General features: G+C 42.5%; 1 protein-coding gene across 1 annotated transcript in view; it reads right to left on the bottom strand.

Annotated features, from left to right (window-relative positions):
• Positions 1-13,588, bottom strand: part of ryr3 (ryanodine receptor 3) — a 133,819-nt gene that overhangs the window by 87,355 nt on the left and 32,876 nt on the right. The window contains exons 8-15 of the mRNA XM_069683579.1: positions 11,387-11,486; positions 11,103-11,196; positions 9,803-9,877; positions 7,162-7,318; positions 5,424-5,588; positions 3,058-3,179; positions 2,752-2,932; positions 2,412-2,547 (exon numbers count right to left, since the gene is read on the bottom strand). Of these exons, the coding sequence (XP_069539680.1) occupies positions 2,412-2,547; positions 2,752-2,932; positions 3,058-3,179; positions 5,424-5,588; positions 7,162-7,318; positions 9,803-9,877; positions 11,103-11,196; positions 11,387-11,486 (1,030 nt within the window). The remainder of the gene's footprint in view (positions 1-2,411; positions 2,548-2,751; positions 2,933-3,057; positions 3,180-5,423; positions 5,589-7,161; positions 7,319-9,802; positions 9,878-11,102; positions 11,197-11,386; positions 11,487-13,588) is intronic.

The following is a 13,588-nucleotide window of genomic DNA, read 5'->3' on the forward strand; positions in this document are numbered from 1 at the left end:
AGAATAGCCCCCCATTTTCCTGTGAACATAAAGTCGCCGTCTGACACCCTAAGTAGAAATTCATTAAATCTGTGAAACCGAGACTGACACCTACTATTATGAAGTCTTTTTGATAGAAAATCCACAAGAACCATTTTGAATCCACTGTGAGCGCATACGCTGTATGCTAAGGTGTGTTCCCATGTGCCCTCTCTCTGCCACCACGGTGACATTAAGAAGTCTTCTTATTACTTTACCGTCTCATTTTTCACCATTAGGATTCAGGGACACTAGGCTGATAATGCCCGTGAAACAATTTAATAACACTTTGTGCCAATGGAATACTGATGGGTGTCTAATCTCTTTTAATTCTATCTTTTCAGGAAAGCCATCGTTCAAAGGGAACACATGGGCAGAGCCACACCACGAGGCAAGGGCAGAGAATATGGAATTAAAAGAGGGAGACAGAGGAGGAGGGACCTGAGGCTGCTCAGATTACAGACTTCGAATAATGATTACATTAGCATTAACTACTGTATATTACTAATGGCATAGAAAGAACCCCCATCAAATAAAGGAGAAAAGACTGAGCTTTTAAAGAGGGGGTATTCAGATTCAGATTTTAAGACATATATATAATGTTACAAAGTTGGATGTTCAGACTAAACGAGGGTGAAGTTTCAAATCTGTTGGTAAAAGTATGTTGGAGTAATCCCCAGGCTTCTCAGCTCAGTCTGCAGGCTGCTGTGAATGCCAGGTTTCAGGCAGTTTTTTCTACACGCCTCACCAGGCTTCGGAGAGCTAGCCAATCAGAAGAAAGTGGGCTTGTAGGGGCGGGGTTTCTTAAAGGGACAGAGCTGACTGAGTCGTTTCAGGCATAGGCTGTATGATGGCCTGCACAGAGGAGCAGAGTGAGTTTTTTTAACTGTAAATTATTCTAAGCTACTCCACAGGTATCGGAGAGTGAAATATGAAGCTTGAAAGAATCATAAAATCCCGCCCCCCATCATCACCAACATCAACATTTAAATGAAGAGAAACAGTTTGTGAGTTGAATCAAGAACCAACAGTCCTTTTGTTGTTTTCAGGGTTTTCTTTAGTAAAATAACATCCTGATTAGGGATAGACCGATTATCGGGGCCGATATTCTTTACAAGATTTTCTCTGAGCTACAGCGTCTGTTTTTCAGTCTTCTGTATTTACACAAAGAAAATATGTATGTGTATTTTTCTTTCGATAACTTTATAAGAGATGGTGCTGACCCTGGGAACTCCCTGCGCTTTTTGTTTGTTTGTTTAAATGCCTTTAAGCATATGTTTATTAAACAAAGTTAAGTGTTGGAGTTTGTATTATTCAAAATTTTGACGCCAATATTTTCACTTTTACTGCAAATGAAAATCGGCTCCAAATATCGGTTATCGGCCTCCTTGACTACTAATAATTGGTATCGGTATCGGCCCTGAAAAACCCATATCGGTCTATCTCTAATCCTGATATCAAAAGATTGATTCAAAAAATAAGAAGACATTAAACAGGTTTAATTTACTGCCTGGACAGTTAATTCACACTAACAACAAAGTGTATTCCTTTAAAACAGACCAACAGAGTTACTATGATAAAGGGGAGGAGGTCAGGACAAACGAGGCTGCTGCACAATTCATCATGCAAAACCTGCTTCACCAGACTGCCTTTGCATCCTTGGGGGTGACCCCTCCATGGGTAAGGCTGGAGTGCACTCAGACGAGTGTATTTGTGAGATCCGAGCGTGTGTTTATTGGGTGTGCATGTGCGAATACATGCTGAGGAGGTGATGATGAATATTAGGGCAGTCAAGGTGAACCAAGGGGAGGCTTTGATGGGAAAGCTCCAATGACAGCAAAACAAACTGCCCAAGAAAAGAAGTTGTGCAAAATAAAACTTTTCAGGGTCATAACTTTAGCATTCATGACTCAGTGCAGGCCCCGAGAGGACGGGATAATGCCAGCACCTGTGATGGCTGGCATTTTGTTAATGACGCCGTCATCTTTTCAAATATGCAGCTCCATGCTTCATAATGTGCCCACACTGTTCTCAGAGAAGGATGTGACCTAAATGGATCTGGACGGATGGGAAAGAATACAAGCTTTGCTTCTCTCTCCAGTCCCTTGTCACAAATAATTACAAATAAATGTCATGTAAAGGCCATCACCAGCTGTGAACTCCAGGTGTGGCACTGAGGAAAAACAAGAGTAGGAAGGAGGGTGTTTACGGGGGAGGAAGGACGGAGAGACAAACAGGTGACACTAGATTAGATTGGGAAGTTTAAAGGAGAGGACGAGACGGTGAAGACACTTGGGGGAGATTAATACTGCATGTCTTCCCAGGGTCGACAGCTGACAGTGCAGAGTAAAGATGTGGATATTTCACATGATCCATCACTCAGGACCGCTTACCCAAGAGTTCATAGAGGAGGTTCAGAATGTCCTTCCAAGCAGCACCTGCCTCCTCCCCAGCCATCTCTCCAAAGTGGGCAGCGCTGTTGTACAGGTTCATCCGGTCGATGCATTTGGACAGGAGGGTCAGCATGCCCTAAGAAAAGGCCATGAGTAATCTGTGATTCACCCCTTAACACAGAGAGTGTATTCTCTAAGTGACGGCATGTGAAATACTCTTCTATAAACCACTGAAGAAATAAAAGTTAAATACAAATGAAGATAATGCTGATCTCATGGTTTAATAATTGATCATATAACTCTAATCAAAGGTTGATGACTCCACATCGTCAACTCTCACTTCCTCTTTGAAGAGGTCCTGACGTTTGATGAGTGAACGCAGCATACACTGCTTCTCCTCGTGCTCCAGCTCCGAATCAGGCTGTTTGAAGTACTCAATCAGGTCATTCAGCGTCTGCAGCACCTCTTCAACATATCCCGCCACCTCCATGGACAGACCCTCTGCAATGCCATCCAAAGCCCTGGAGGGGAGGGACACGGTGAAATGAAGCTTGAATTGGAGAAAATTATCAGTGAAAATTAACGTTGTGCGGTTTTGTCTTGTTGTTTGAGAGAGAAATAGAGACGTGTTTTTGCATGTCATTACTTGATGAAGTTGGTGAAGAGGAACGTGGTGTTACGGATGATGCGAGCAGCCCGAGACTCCTCATGCTGACAGCGCTGCAGAATAAGACCGTCGTCCATGTGGCCCTCAGTATGCAGGCAGGCCTAGGAAAAGAGAACAAATTGCTCCCATATTAGCTTCTCTGCAGGGGCTCTCCATAAAGACAGAATAGGATTTAAAATCTTTCTTGCTATCTACAAAGCTCTTAATGGTCAGGCACCTTCGTATCTTAAAGCTCATAGCTGCCTATTTTGCCTCATGAACGTTGCTCTCCCAGTATACAGGCCTGCCTATAATCTCCAAAAGTAGTCTGGGAGGAAGAGCCTTCAAATATCAGGCCCTCTTCTTTGGAATCATCTATCAGTTTGGGTCCAGGAGGCAGACACCCTACACTTTTTATAGTAGGCTTAAGGGCCTGTGTCCACTAAAGCAGTTTTTTGCGCTGGCAGCGCCCACAACCTCAATTTCTGAGCGCTTCTCACGGTCACTTACTGTTGCTAGGTTACTAAAGTTGTCTGGCGGCCCTTTCGCTTCCCTGTGTGATCGTTTAGTCTGTTTTAAATTGTTCTGTATCTAACGAAAGGATTAGCTTCTCCTCCACCATTGTTGTTGACAAAGTTGAAATCTGAAGTCCCGCCCCTTCTCAATTTTGATTGGTCGGTGAGGGAGAAGTGACATTGACGAGCGGCGAGAATGCTGTGAGCACAGCGACTAAAAACAGCTGATGGTGAGAGCATTTTTGTACTGAGGACCCGGAGCGCTGAAAACACGGAACTGCATTGGCTTTGTGTAGAAAATAGGTGCACGCCAGGCCCTGAAACTTCCCTTTTTGATGAGCAGTTCTTACTTATTATGGATATAGGTGGGTCTCGATGTATCACATAGAGTACGGTCTGCTCTATATGTAATGTATCATCAGAAAACATTTGAAGCAATTTGAAAAGGGGGCTGCACGGTGGTGCAGTGGTTAGCGCTGTTGCCTCACAGCTAGAAGGTCACTGGTTCAAACCCCGGTTTGGGCTAGGTGGGCCTAGGCTCCCTCCGGGGTCTCCGACTTCCTCCCACAGTCCAAAGACATGTCTGTAAGGTTAATTGGTGACTCTAAATTGCCCATAGGTGTGGGTGTGAGTGCGAAAGGTTGTTTGTCTCTATAGCCCTGTGATTGACTGGCGACCAGTCCAGGGTGTACCCCGCCCTTCGCCCAATGACAGCTGGGATAGGCTCCCCCCGCGATCCTGAACAGGATAAGCGGTCTAGATAATGGATGGATGGATGTCTATGAATAAAAATGAATTGATGGATCTTTATATTATCATCATTATATATCATCATTAAGTTTTATTTACCAATATATGGAAGTATATGTATACAACATTGAAAAGATCAATAGCGCCCTCAGATCGTGGTCAGATATAATCAAAGTTGTAGCAGACATTCTGCAAGATTTTGATCCAGAAGCTTTAAGAAAAAATATTGACATATGTAACGAGTCTCCTGCAGCAAGTAGGTTTACACCACTACAGCTCAGCGAAACCTGACTCACTGTAATCAAACAGCACAAGCAAAAAGGGTGGGGGTCCAAGTGTAAACTGACCATTGCCACCAACATATCAGGTGCATTGGCATCCTTCCAGGGCTGCAGGGACTGCCTGGCGCCAGCACAGGGTGGCGTTTGATGTCCTTGGAGGCGTGCCCAGCGATGAGCAGCGTTCATGTGCCGCCCTAATCCCCCAACGTCTCACCCAAAACTAACTGTCACCCTTCGCGTGGCCCATTATCACATCTAAATGGGTTGCTACATCGTGCGTGCAGGGCGGATGGGTGTCAGGGGAGATAGGGGTTGTGTCACGAGTATCCAGGTCAGACAATGATTTAAGTAGTAGTAGAGGGGAAAATAAATATGTGCCAGGGCCGTACAGTGTAACCCAGCGGTGTGATTAGGTGTGATTTGCTGCTGTGAACATGGACTTCGAGGTGTTGGAGACGAGCTATGACAGGCATGCAGGATCTTACCGTAAACACATGGGTAGACAGATGCCACATATGTGAAGGTAATATGGCTTTTTTGGAAATTTAATGGACAATAAACTAATCTGAAACTAATTTAAACATTTCGGATCGTAAACACTGAGTAACAGCTGTTAAAAGGGGACTATAGTTGTTATCCCGCAGCTCTTAGTAAGAGTGTAGGAGAGTATCTGAGCACAAATTAGAACTACGTCTACAGGTACTTACTTTCACTGTAATAACTCGGCAGAAATATATCTTTCACTCACTGTCATTTAAAATAACTTTGCTCATGATCCTAGAAGTGTTTTTGATTCAGTGAAATGTAATTTGTGGTTTACCCTTCTCTTCGGGGGTCCTAGGCGGGATGATTTGGCATCAGGCGACATGTAGGACAGCCACAGTCCTGTCCCCACATGCATGACGAAGCAGACCGAGTCTCCGTACTTAATCTCTGGCACTCCCATGCCGTCGATGTCCCTCTTTAGGCCCAAGTCGCCCTTTTCCTGTGGTGTTGACATTGAGAGGCAAATAAGCACATTACCCAAATATACACAGAGAGATAGACACACACACACACACAGAGCACAGAGGCACTGAAATATGACACACATAGATGTATTATGATTAGATGGTAATCAGAGAGGCAGGTTGAGGAGAGTTCATTCATTGGCCCGCCGAGTGGTTGCTGCTGGCCTCATTAGCTCTGCTACATGTCTGGCTCAGCAGAGATGGAGCGATGCGGCTGATTGCAGGTGACAGAAAGTAGCAGGGAACATATTAATGCCAGTGTTCAACACGGCGAGGCGTTGACCTTTTTAAACACAGGACCCGACTGGCACTGGGATGTTTGTATAATGTGCAGAGGGAGAGGAGGTTAGGGAATATACATACGGTAAGAATGTTTCTATTTATTTTTGATTTTCCAAAGAACCATGAATCCTCCGTAATCCTGGAAAGCCTGTGGTCCTGCAGGGATGGTGATTACTGAGGATAATTACACTGTGTTGTCAGGAGTGGAAAAGTTAAAGCCCCCGAAGAGGACAGCACTCAGGAGGATTTCACACTGTACCTATTGTAGATAAAAGGATATCTACTGGGACACAATGGTACTCTGTGAAGGTGACTCATGGCACTGTGCTGTTTATGTGAGCAGTTTCATCAAAGGATAATGATGCATGATTACTTACGCAACAAACTACCCAGGGAATCAGCTATAGATTTTTTCGCAATATAAACTAGACACCAACAAGTGAGGGAGGTTCGCCTCATGTACAGGCTCTAAAACAGTTTAAAAAAGAAAGCATTATTTACCTTTAGAACAAGATTAAGAATCAAAGTTGTTACAACAATGTGACAGCAGCATGAAAAGTAAGACAATCCGTCAACTTCTCTGTGTAACCTTCACAATTAACAGGGAAAAGCAATGTTTCAGAGCATCACCGAACAACATCACAAAAAAACCTGTTTCTAGTTTGAATTTCAAATAAGCTATGTGCTTGTTTCTGACTGTTATTTTTGGCTGTGAGACTATTTTTGGAAGACACGCCATTAAAATAAAAGAACAAAGAGCCCTCAGATTGAGAGAGGGTTCAAAACACAGTGTGGGATAAAAGAAAGGGTGAATTATTGAGGGGAAATAAACAAACAAAGGCAAATGGAAGAAAACAAGGAAAGCATCCTGAAATCCCCCCATGCATCACAGTCGATCCTTTAATACTGTAGATATAGATTATTCTGGAACTCCTTAATTGAAAATGGTTAAATCCCAGCCAGTTGCCACTGGGCCACTGCTCCAACATTCACACTGCTGTCTACTCAGCAGCTGTGAAAAGGTCAATTTATAGTGGCGAGTCACGAGCTCATTAAGAGCTTACGGACCCGTCTCTGGAGCCTTTGATGAAGTAGTCAGGGCAAGGTATTTTTGAGACCTCTTTAATGAGGAAAGTTGCCTCCAACATTTGTTTACATCAACAGCAAGAGCAGCTTTGAGATGGTGCAACTGCCTTGCTCAAGGGGTAACTGAGAGCTAGATGTAGAAAGAGAATAAATGTTTATACAAGGGTGATGAGAACAGACCTTGGAGGGCCTGAAGCAGAAGGCAGTGGCGGCTGTGTCAGACTTCTCCCTGTCCTGCAGGACCAGGCCGCGGTCCTCAGTCAGGGCCAGGTAGTGGCCAGTGGAGAGGTGGCGCAGTCGAAAGGCTTGACCCCAGCGAATGTGGCTACCGCTCCAGCTAAAGAAACAGAAGTGGTGTCACAAACTTTAGATACAACTCACTGACCGTGTTCTTGAACATGGTACAGCTCGTGTAGTTGATTTTCCCTTAATTGATTTAAGACAGGAATAATGACAATGAGATTTTCTGGCTTTTTCTAATGCAAAGCAGTCTGCATTTGTATTTTAACAAACTCTGAGAATGAGAGCTGCTCTTGAGTAAGATAGGATTGGAAAAGATATAATTTTATTATTTAAATTTATTGTTTCCTAACGTATTGAACTGTCCTCGTGTCAAATATTACACTGTCCCTATGTAACATATTGCACTGTCCTCGTGTCAAATATTACACTGTCCCTATGTAACATATTGCACTGTCCTCGTGTCAAATATTACACTGTCCCTATGTAACATATTGCACTGTCCTCGTGTCAAATATTACACTGTCCCCATGTAACATATTGCACTGTCCTCGTGTCAAATATTACACTGTCCCTATGTAACATATTGCAATGTCCTCGTGTCACATATTACACTGTCCCTATGTAACATATTGCAATGTCCTCGTGTCACATATTACACTGTCCCTATGTAACATATTGCACTGTCCTCGTGTCACATATTACACTGTCCCTATGTAACATATTGCACTGTCCTCGTGTCACATATTACACTGTCCCTATGTAACGTATTGCACTGTCCTCGTGTCACATATTGCACTTTCCTTCTATATTGCACTGTCCCTATGTAACTAGGGATGCACCGATACCGATACCAGTATCAGGTATCGAGCGGTATCAGAGCTTAAGTACTCATACTCTTAATCATAAAACTACCGAATACCACTTTACAGCTTGACGTTAGCCTACTGTTAGTTAAGCAGGTAGGCGGAGAAGCAAAGTTGAGTGTTGCAACAGTTGCAGTTGCATCATTTTGTTGATTTACTTTGTTACAATCAGAAAGTGAGGAACATCTGATGAAAATGTTTTTAAAATCATTATGAGAATTGTAATGATATTATCAAGTACTCATATCGGTACTCAGTATTGGCAAGTACCCAAATGTAAGTACTTGTACTTGGTCTGAAAAAAAGTGGTATCGGTGCATCCTTTTATGTAACATATTGCACTGTCCTCGAGTAACATATTGCACTGTCCTCGAGTAACATATTGCACTGTCCTCGTGTCACATATTGCAATGTCATTGTGTAACATATTGCACTTTCCTTACATATTGCACTGTCCTCATGTCACATATTGCACTTTCCTTACATATTGCACAGACCCTATGAAACCTATTACACTGTCCCTAGGTAACATATTGTACATATTGCGCTTTCCTCGTGTCACATATTGCACTGTCCTCGTGTCACATATTGCACTGTCCTCGTGTTGCACTGTCCTCGTGTCACATATTGCACTGTCCTCGTGTCACATATTGCACTTTCCTTACATATTGCACAGGCCCTATGAAACCTATTACACTGTCCCTATGTATCATATTGCACTGTCCTTATGATAGCCCTGTGTTATAAGTTGTCAAGGAGTTTAATGGACATCAACACGAATGAATGTCTGCCAAAAAGGTACAAGCTGGAACTCTAAAGGGTATCAAAATATCTTCTGTAGATGGTTACATTTAACAAGAATTAATATTTGAGAAGTTTGCTTATTTTGTTTAATGGAAAAAACAAAGTTTGTAACAGAGAGTAACTTTGTAAAGATATTATATTTACTCTAAAAATGTGAACAATACCAAGCCCTTTTCTTGAGAATTAGAAGTTTAATCAATGGGTAGAAAAACACCCCTGATTTGTATTAAATTATACACTGATCAGATTTATTTTTCTTCTTTTAAAAGTATAATAAACAGGCTAGACTGAATTGATTCCATATTTGTGTAAAACCAATCTGCAGGTGGAACGAAAATGTCAACTGAGACGCAGATAAGTGAAACTTTCTTGCTGTCAGTATAGCTTTACTTTCTCCATACAGCTGATGCAGTGTGGAAAATACTGTTCAAAATTCCTCCCTGAGCCGAGAGGGAGAACGTGTGCATTAATAGAGGCACCTGCGCCGTTTCAAAGTGTACAGACTCTGACAGGCAGTCCCAGTGAGAGCCGGCAGACGATGTGACTGGAGGGAAATTGCGTGGGTGGCCAGTTAAAGAGAGGAAGAAGAGGGAGAGTTATAGACACAGAGAGAGAAGTAGATTGAAAGGGAACCTCACCTTCTGAAGGTCTTTGCCAACTAATTGGTCATGACAGTTCTTAGTACAGGGAGGTGAGGTTTATATATACCCTATGTGCAGAAGCCATGACATTTGAACATAAAGCACCAGTTCTTTTTTTCTATATGAAGAAATCCCACTTAAATAAGACAACTCCTCTTTCTACTGTTTCCTGTGTCAAATCTATGTCAGGGTCTATTTTATACTATTTACTTTGCTGACTTTTCTTACTATTCAACATGTGTATGCGAGTGTGTTTGGGTCTGATCTCACCTGATTCTGAGAGGCTCCAGTCTCCACAGTGAGCGGGCCTTTGATGCTCCCTTTCCCGCCTCGTAGTTGACTACTCTGAGAGCAAAAAACACACAAATGGGGGATTTGTAAGGTTTTAAAGAGCAACTTGCAGGTAAAATTTTTTACAACATTAATACTCACTCTTGTCTGGAAACTACTGAGGAAAAGGTTAATCCTTGATTTCATATTATTTACAAGACTTAAGGGCACAAATTTAGAGGAAAAAGTGTCCGTTTTCTGTAAAGCTGCTAAAAACATTTTAGCATTTTTTTTCAACATTGTGCCTGTTGCACAAATTCTAACTTGACGTGACGGAGTGAGCTTTTGTGCCCAGGTGCGTTCGGGACGGGACACAAAATATCAGGAAACTGCCATCGATCTCTCTCCCTCTCTCCCTCTCTCTCTCACACACACCGCTGTGGCGTCGTAAAATGTAGTACGCATATACCGTTACAGAAGTCAAGCTGACACTCGCCTATTAGTAATTGTAACGGGTAAGTATTAATGCTCCCACTTGCTACTAATGTTGTGATGTGAGCACCGCGTTAGATATCACTAGCTGACGCTAGTCACTCATCATGACACCTGACCAGTTCTCCACTGGTTCTCGTCGCACTACAACTCATGTCTCCCCTGTGGCCGTTAGTTCTCCTCATCCTGGCCTGTTCCTGGTCTCTTTGACGCCCAACAGCCTGTGGTCCATCGAATGCATATGAATGAACAATTTCTTCATCTTAAATGACACGACTGGCATTTAGGTCCATGTTTATCAATGTTAAACCTGTTATTAATCGGCGGGACTCCCTTATGTTACGTCACATCCTGTTGTCTGTTTTAATGCAGAAATATAAGAGAACGTACAACAACTGACTCCAGAAGCCACTGTAGTGTATTAATTCATTTAATTCGTTGCAAATATAATTACTAAATCATTTTCCTACACATGGATTCACTGGGGGTCTCCAGCCTGCAAGTGGCTCTTTAAAGTCACAGTGGGAATGAAATAACATCTGCTAGTGCTGCAGTCCTGGCACAGGGAACACCAATAACATTAATCAAGTCTCAATCTACAAGTATGGTACAAAAGCACAATTTTTTCAGTGGATGTATTCCCACTTCAAACTCAAATCAAAGTAGAAAGCCAGCAAATTATCCTGCTGGTAAACAAGCACATTTCTCATTTCTCATCCTCAGAAACTACTTCTCTGAGTTGTTAATTTCAAATATTGACTCACTTGTCACTATTTTAGTTGAATTACTGAGATGATTTTCTACCAACCTCTGCTCCTCCTCACTCTTGTCTGCTGCAGGGATGGTCAAGCTCTCATCATGCCCATGACAAAGACGCATCACATGTCCACCAGTCAGATACCCTGATAACAAATAACAACATTGTGTTACAAGATACATTTTACATTTAAAGAAAAGAACATACTGTATGAGTTTCCCCCTATGCTTACAGGCTAAACATATTCATATTACACACAAGCACTCCATACTATTTAAAACTATGGTAACTATCATAGATGAGAGAGTATGAGAGACAGCCGTTATTGTACTTGCCTACAGCCATGTTGCCTGATGAGCAGGTCGGCTGGATGTTCCACAGGGTCTGCATGAAGGAGGCGTCCACCTGGATGTTGCCATTGGAGATAGAGAGGTGCTGCAAGAGAGAAGTAGGAGAGAAGAACACATGGCTTTAAACGGAGGACAGTGAGTCAGTAAAGTAGCAAGAGGCAAACATAGACAAACATTACGATTCAGCAGTGCTGCACAGAGGACCGAGATGTCCCAGTGCTGGGATTGAAAAGAGATTAAACAACTTTGAGTCTCTCCTCTTGAGCTGCCAAACAGTGTTGAAACAATGTGGGGTAAAAAGCAGTGTTTCTCAATGCAGCAATGTCCAGATAATACTCTACAATAATGCCTTCCAGCAGAAACACTTGGAGCAGATCCCATTTCCCCGCCGGCAGGACTCAGAGGCAAGTGAAAGCTGGTAATGATCATAGCCTTCAGCTCTCTACTCGCAAGATGGATGGGTTGATAGACAAAAATATGCAGATGTGTTATATCCCTTCCCATCTCATTGGATTTCCCTGAAAACTATTTAGTTCTGTCTGTGTGTGTTGTTGCTGCTGTCTAAGCAGGTCTCTCATGAAAATGAGACCACGTGTCTCCATGAGATTACGGCTAAATAAAGGCTAAATAAAATAAATAAAAAAGTGTTATGAATAATCTGTCTTGGTGTTTCGCAAGAGGGACAGTATCTAATGTATTTCAGTGCAACCTTTCGAGTGTTGTGCATAAACAATATTACAAACCAGAGTGTGGATCTTATGACGTCAAACTTTTTGTGCACTAGTTTGTCATAATGTGAGTGTTTTTATTCGTCCTGACCTTTTAGCACCAGGCTTTAACACTAGATGCAGAGTAAAGGTAAACAGCTGACACACTGAACCGTGACTCAACAAAAAGCAACAGATGCCGAACTCCTTATAAGACTGTGTCACGACATCTATGACTATTCACAGTAATGGTGCACTGATTGCTTCTGCTTGAATTTCTGATGTGCCCCATTCCTCAAAAGGTGAGAGTCTGTCTGGGCCGAATCAGGTGAAGATCTCCCATCGGAGGAGACGAAAGTCTGGCTTCTTGCCAGTTTTGCTTTAATTGCACATTTCGCTCCCTGAAGGCCAGGGCAGCCAGCGCTGCTCACTCTCCCATGCATGGCACGTCGCTGTCCCTCCTTCTTTCCATTTCTCTCTCTGCCTCTTCCTCTTCCTCTCCCTCTCAATCTCCCTTTTGAAATCTCCCTCTGCTCTCTCTTTACCTGGTAAGTTAATTGAGGTCGTGTGTAAAGCTCTGCATAAGGAAGACAGCATTAAGTCTGAGCTCATCAGTCAGATGGATGCCTTCCCAAAAAATAATTTCAAAAAGTAACTGCACAGGAGGGCTTTACAAGTAATCAGATTTCCATTACAGATAGCCGTGAAAACTTTTAAAGGTTTCCCCTTGAATTGCCTTGTCACTCTGAAGTTTGCTGGGGTGAGACAGGTATCAGAGCTGTACGACGGCTATGAAACTTTGCAGAGTACCTTTTTGAGACAGACGGTGAAGCAAAGCAGGTAATTCGAGCTATGTGGGGCGCATAATCTCCAAAATTTGGTGCATTGTCTGCCTCTTAACTCTTGCAAATTTAGTGGCAGACTATTCTGTTTGGACATTAAACATTTGGCAGAGAAATAGTAAAGCCTCCAAAACAACAGCAGAGAAAATCACATCTGCGACGAGCAAACCAGACGCCCTAAAATAAGAGATGGTACAGCGTGCATCAGGAACTAGAGACTGTATCTGATATATCCAGACTGTCTGAAAAGTGGTAAATATTCATGAGAGGAAAACCTCTTATCTGAAGATGAGACACTGAGTGGAGGCTGCTGATTTCATGAGAACACATTCAGCTGCAACCCATCATCTTTTCAGACTTCATGTTTCATGGCTAGTTAATGATTATTTTCTTGTTTATAACATGGTTAATGGCATGTCAATCAAAATGCTACAGTACTACAATGACTAATCATTTCAGTTTGTTTTCAGCAAGCTGGTTAATCACTCTTTGGAATAGCCAGCAACAAATGACACATAGCAGGATGTGCAGTGCATGTTGAGTCTGTTTTTGCTTGCATTGTATATACCATATATGGACTGTAATTATATAGCGCTTTTCTACTCTTTGGGAAAAACTGCTTTTACACTACATGTCAC

The sequence above is a fragment of the Semicossyphus pulcher genome, unplaced genomic scaffold (assembly GCF_022749685.1).
Source record: "Semicossyphus pulcher isolate SPU_LCO1_2020_fin unplaced genomic scaffold, fSemPul1.0.p SCAF_11, whole genome shotgun sequence".
In the NCBI taxonomy this organism is placed as follows: Eukaryota; Metazoa; Chordata; class Actinopteri; order Labriformes; family Labridae; genus Semicossyphus; species Semicossyphus pulcher.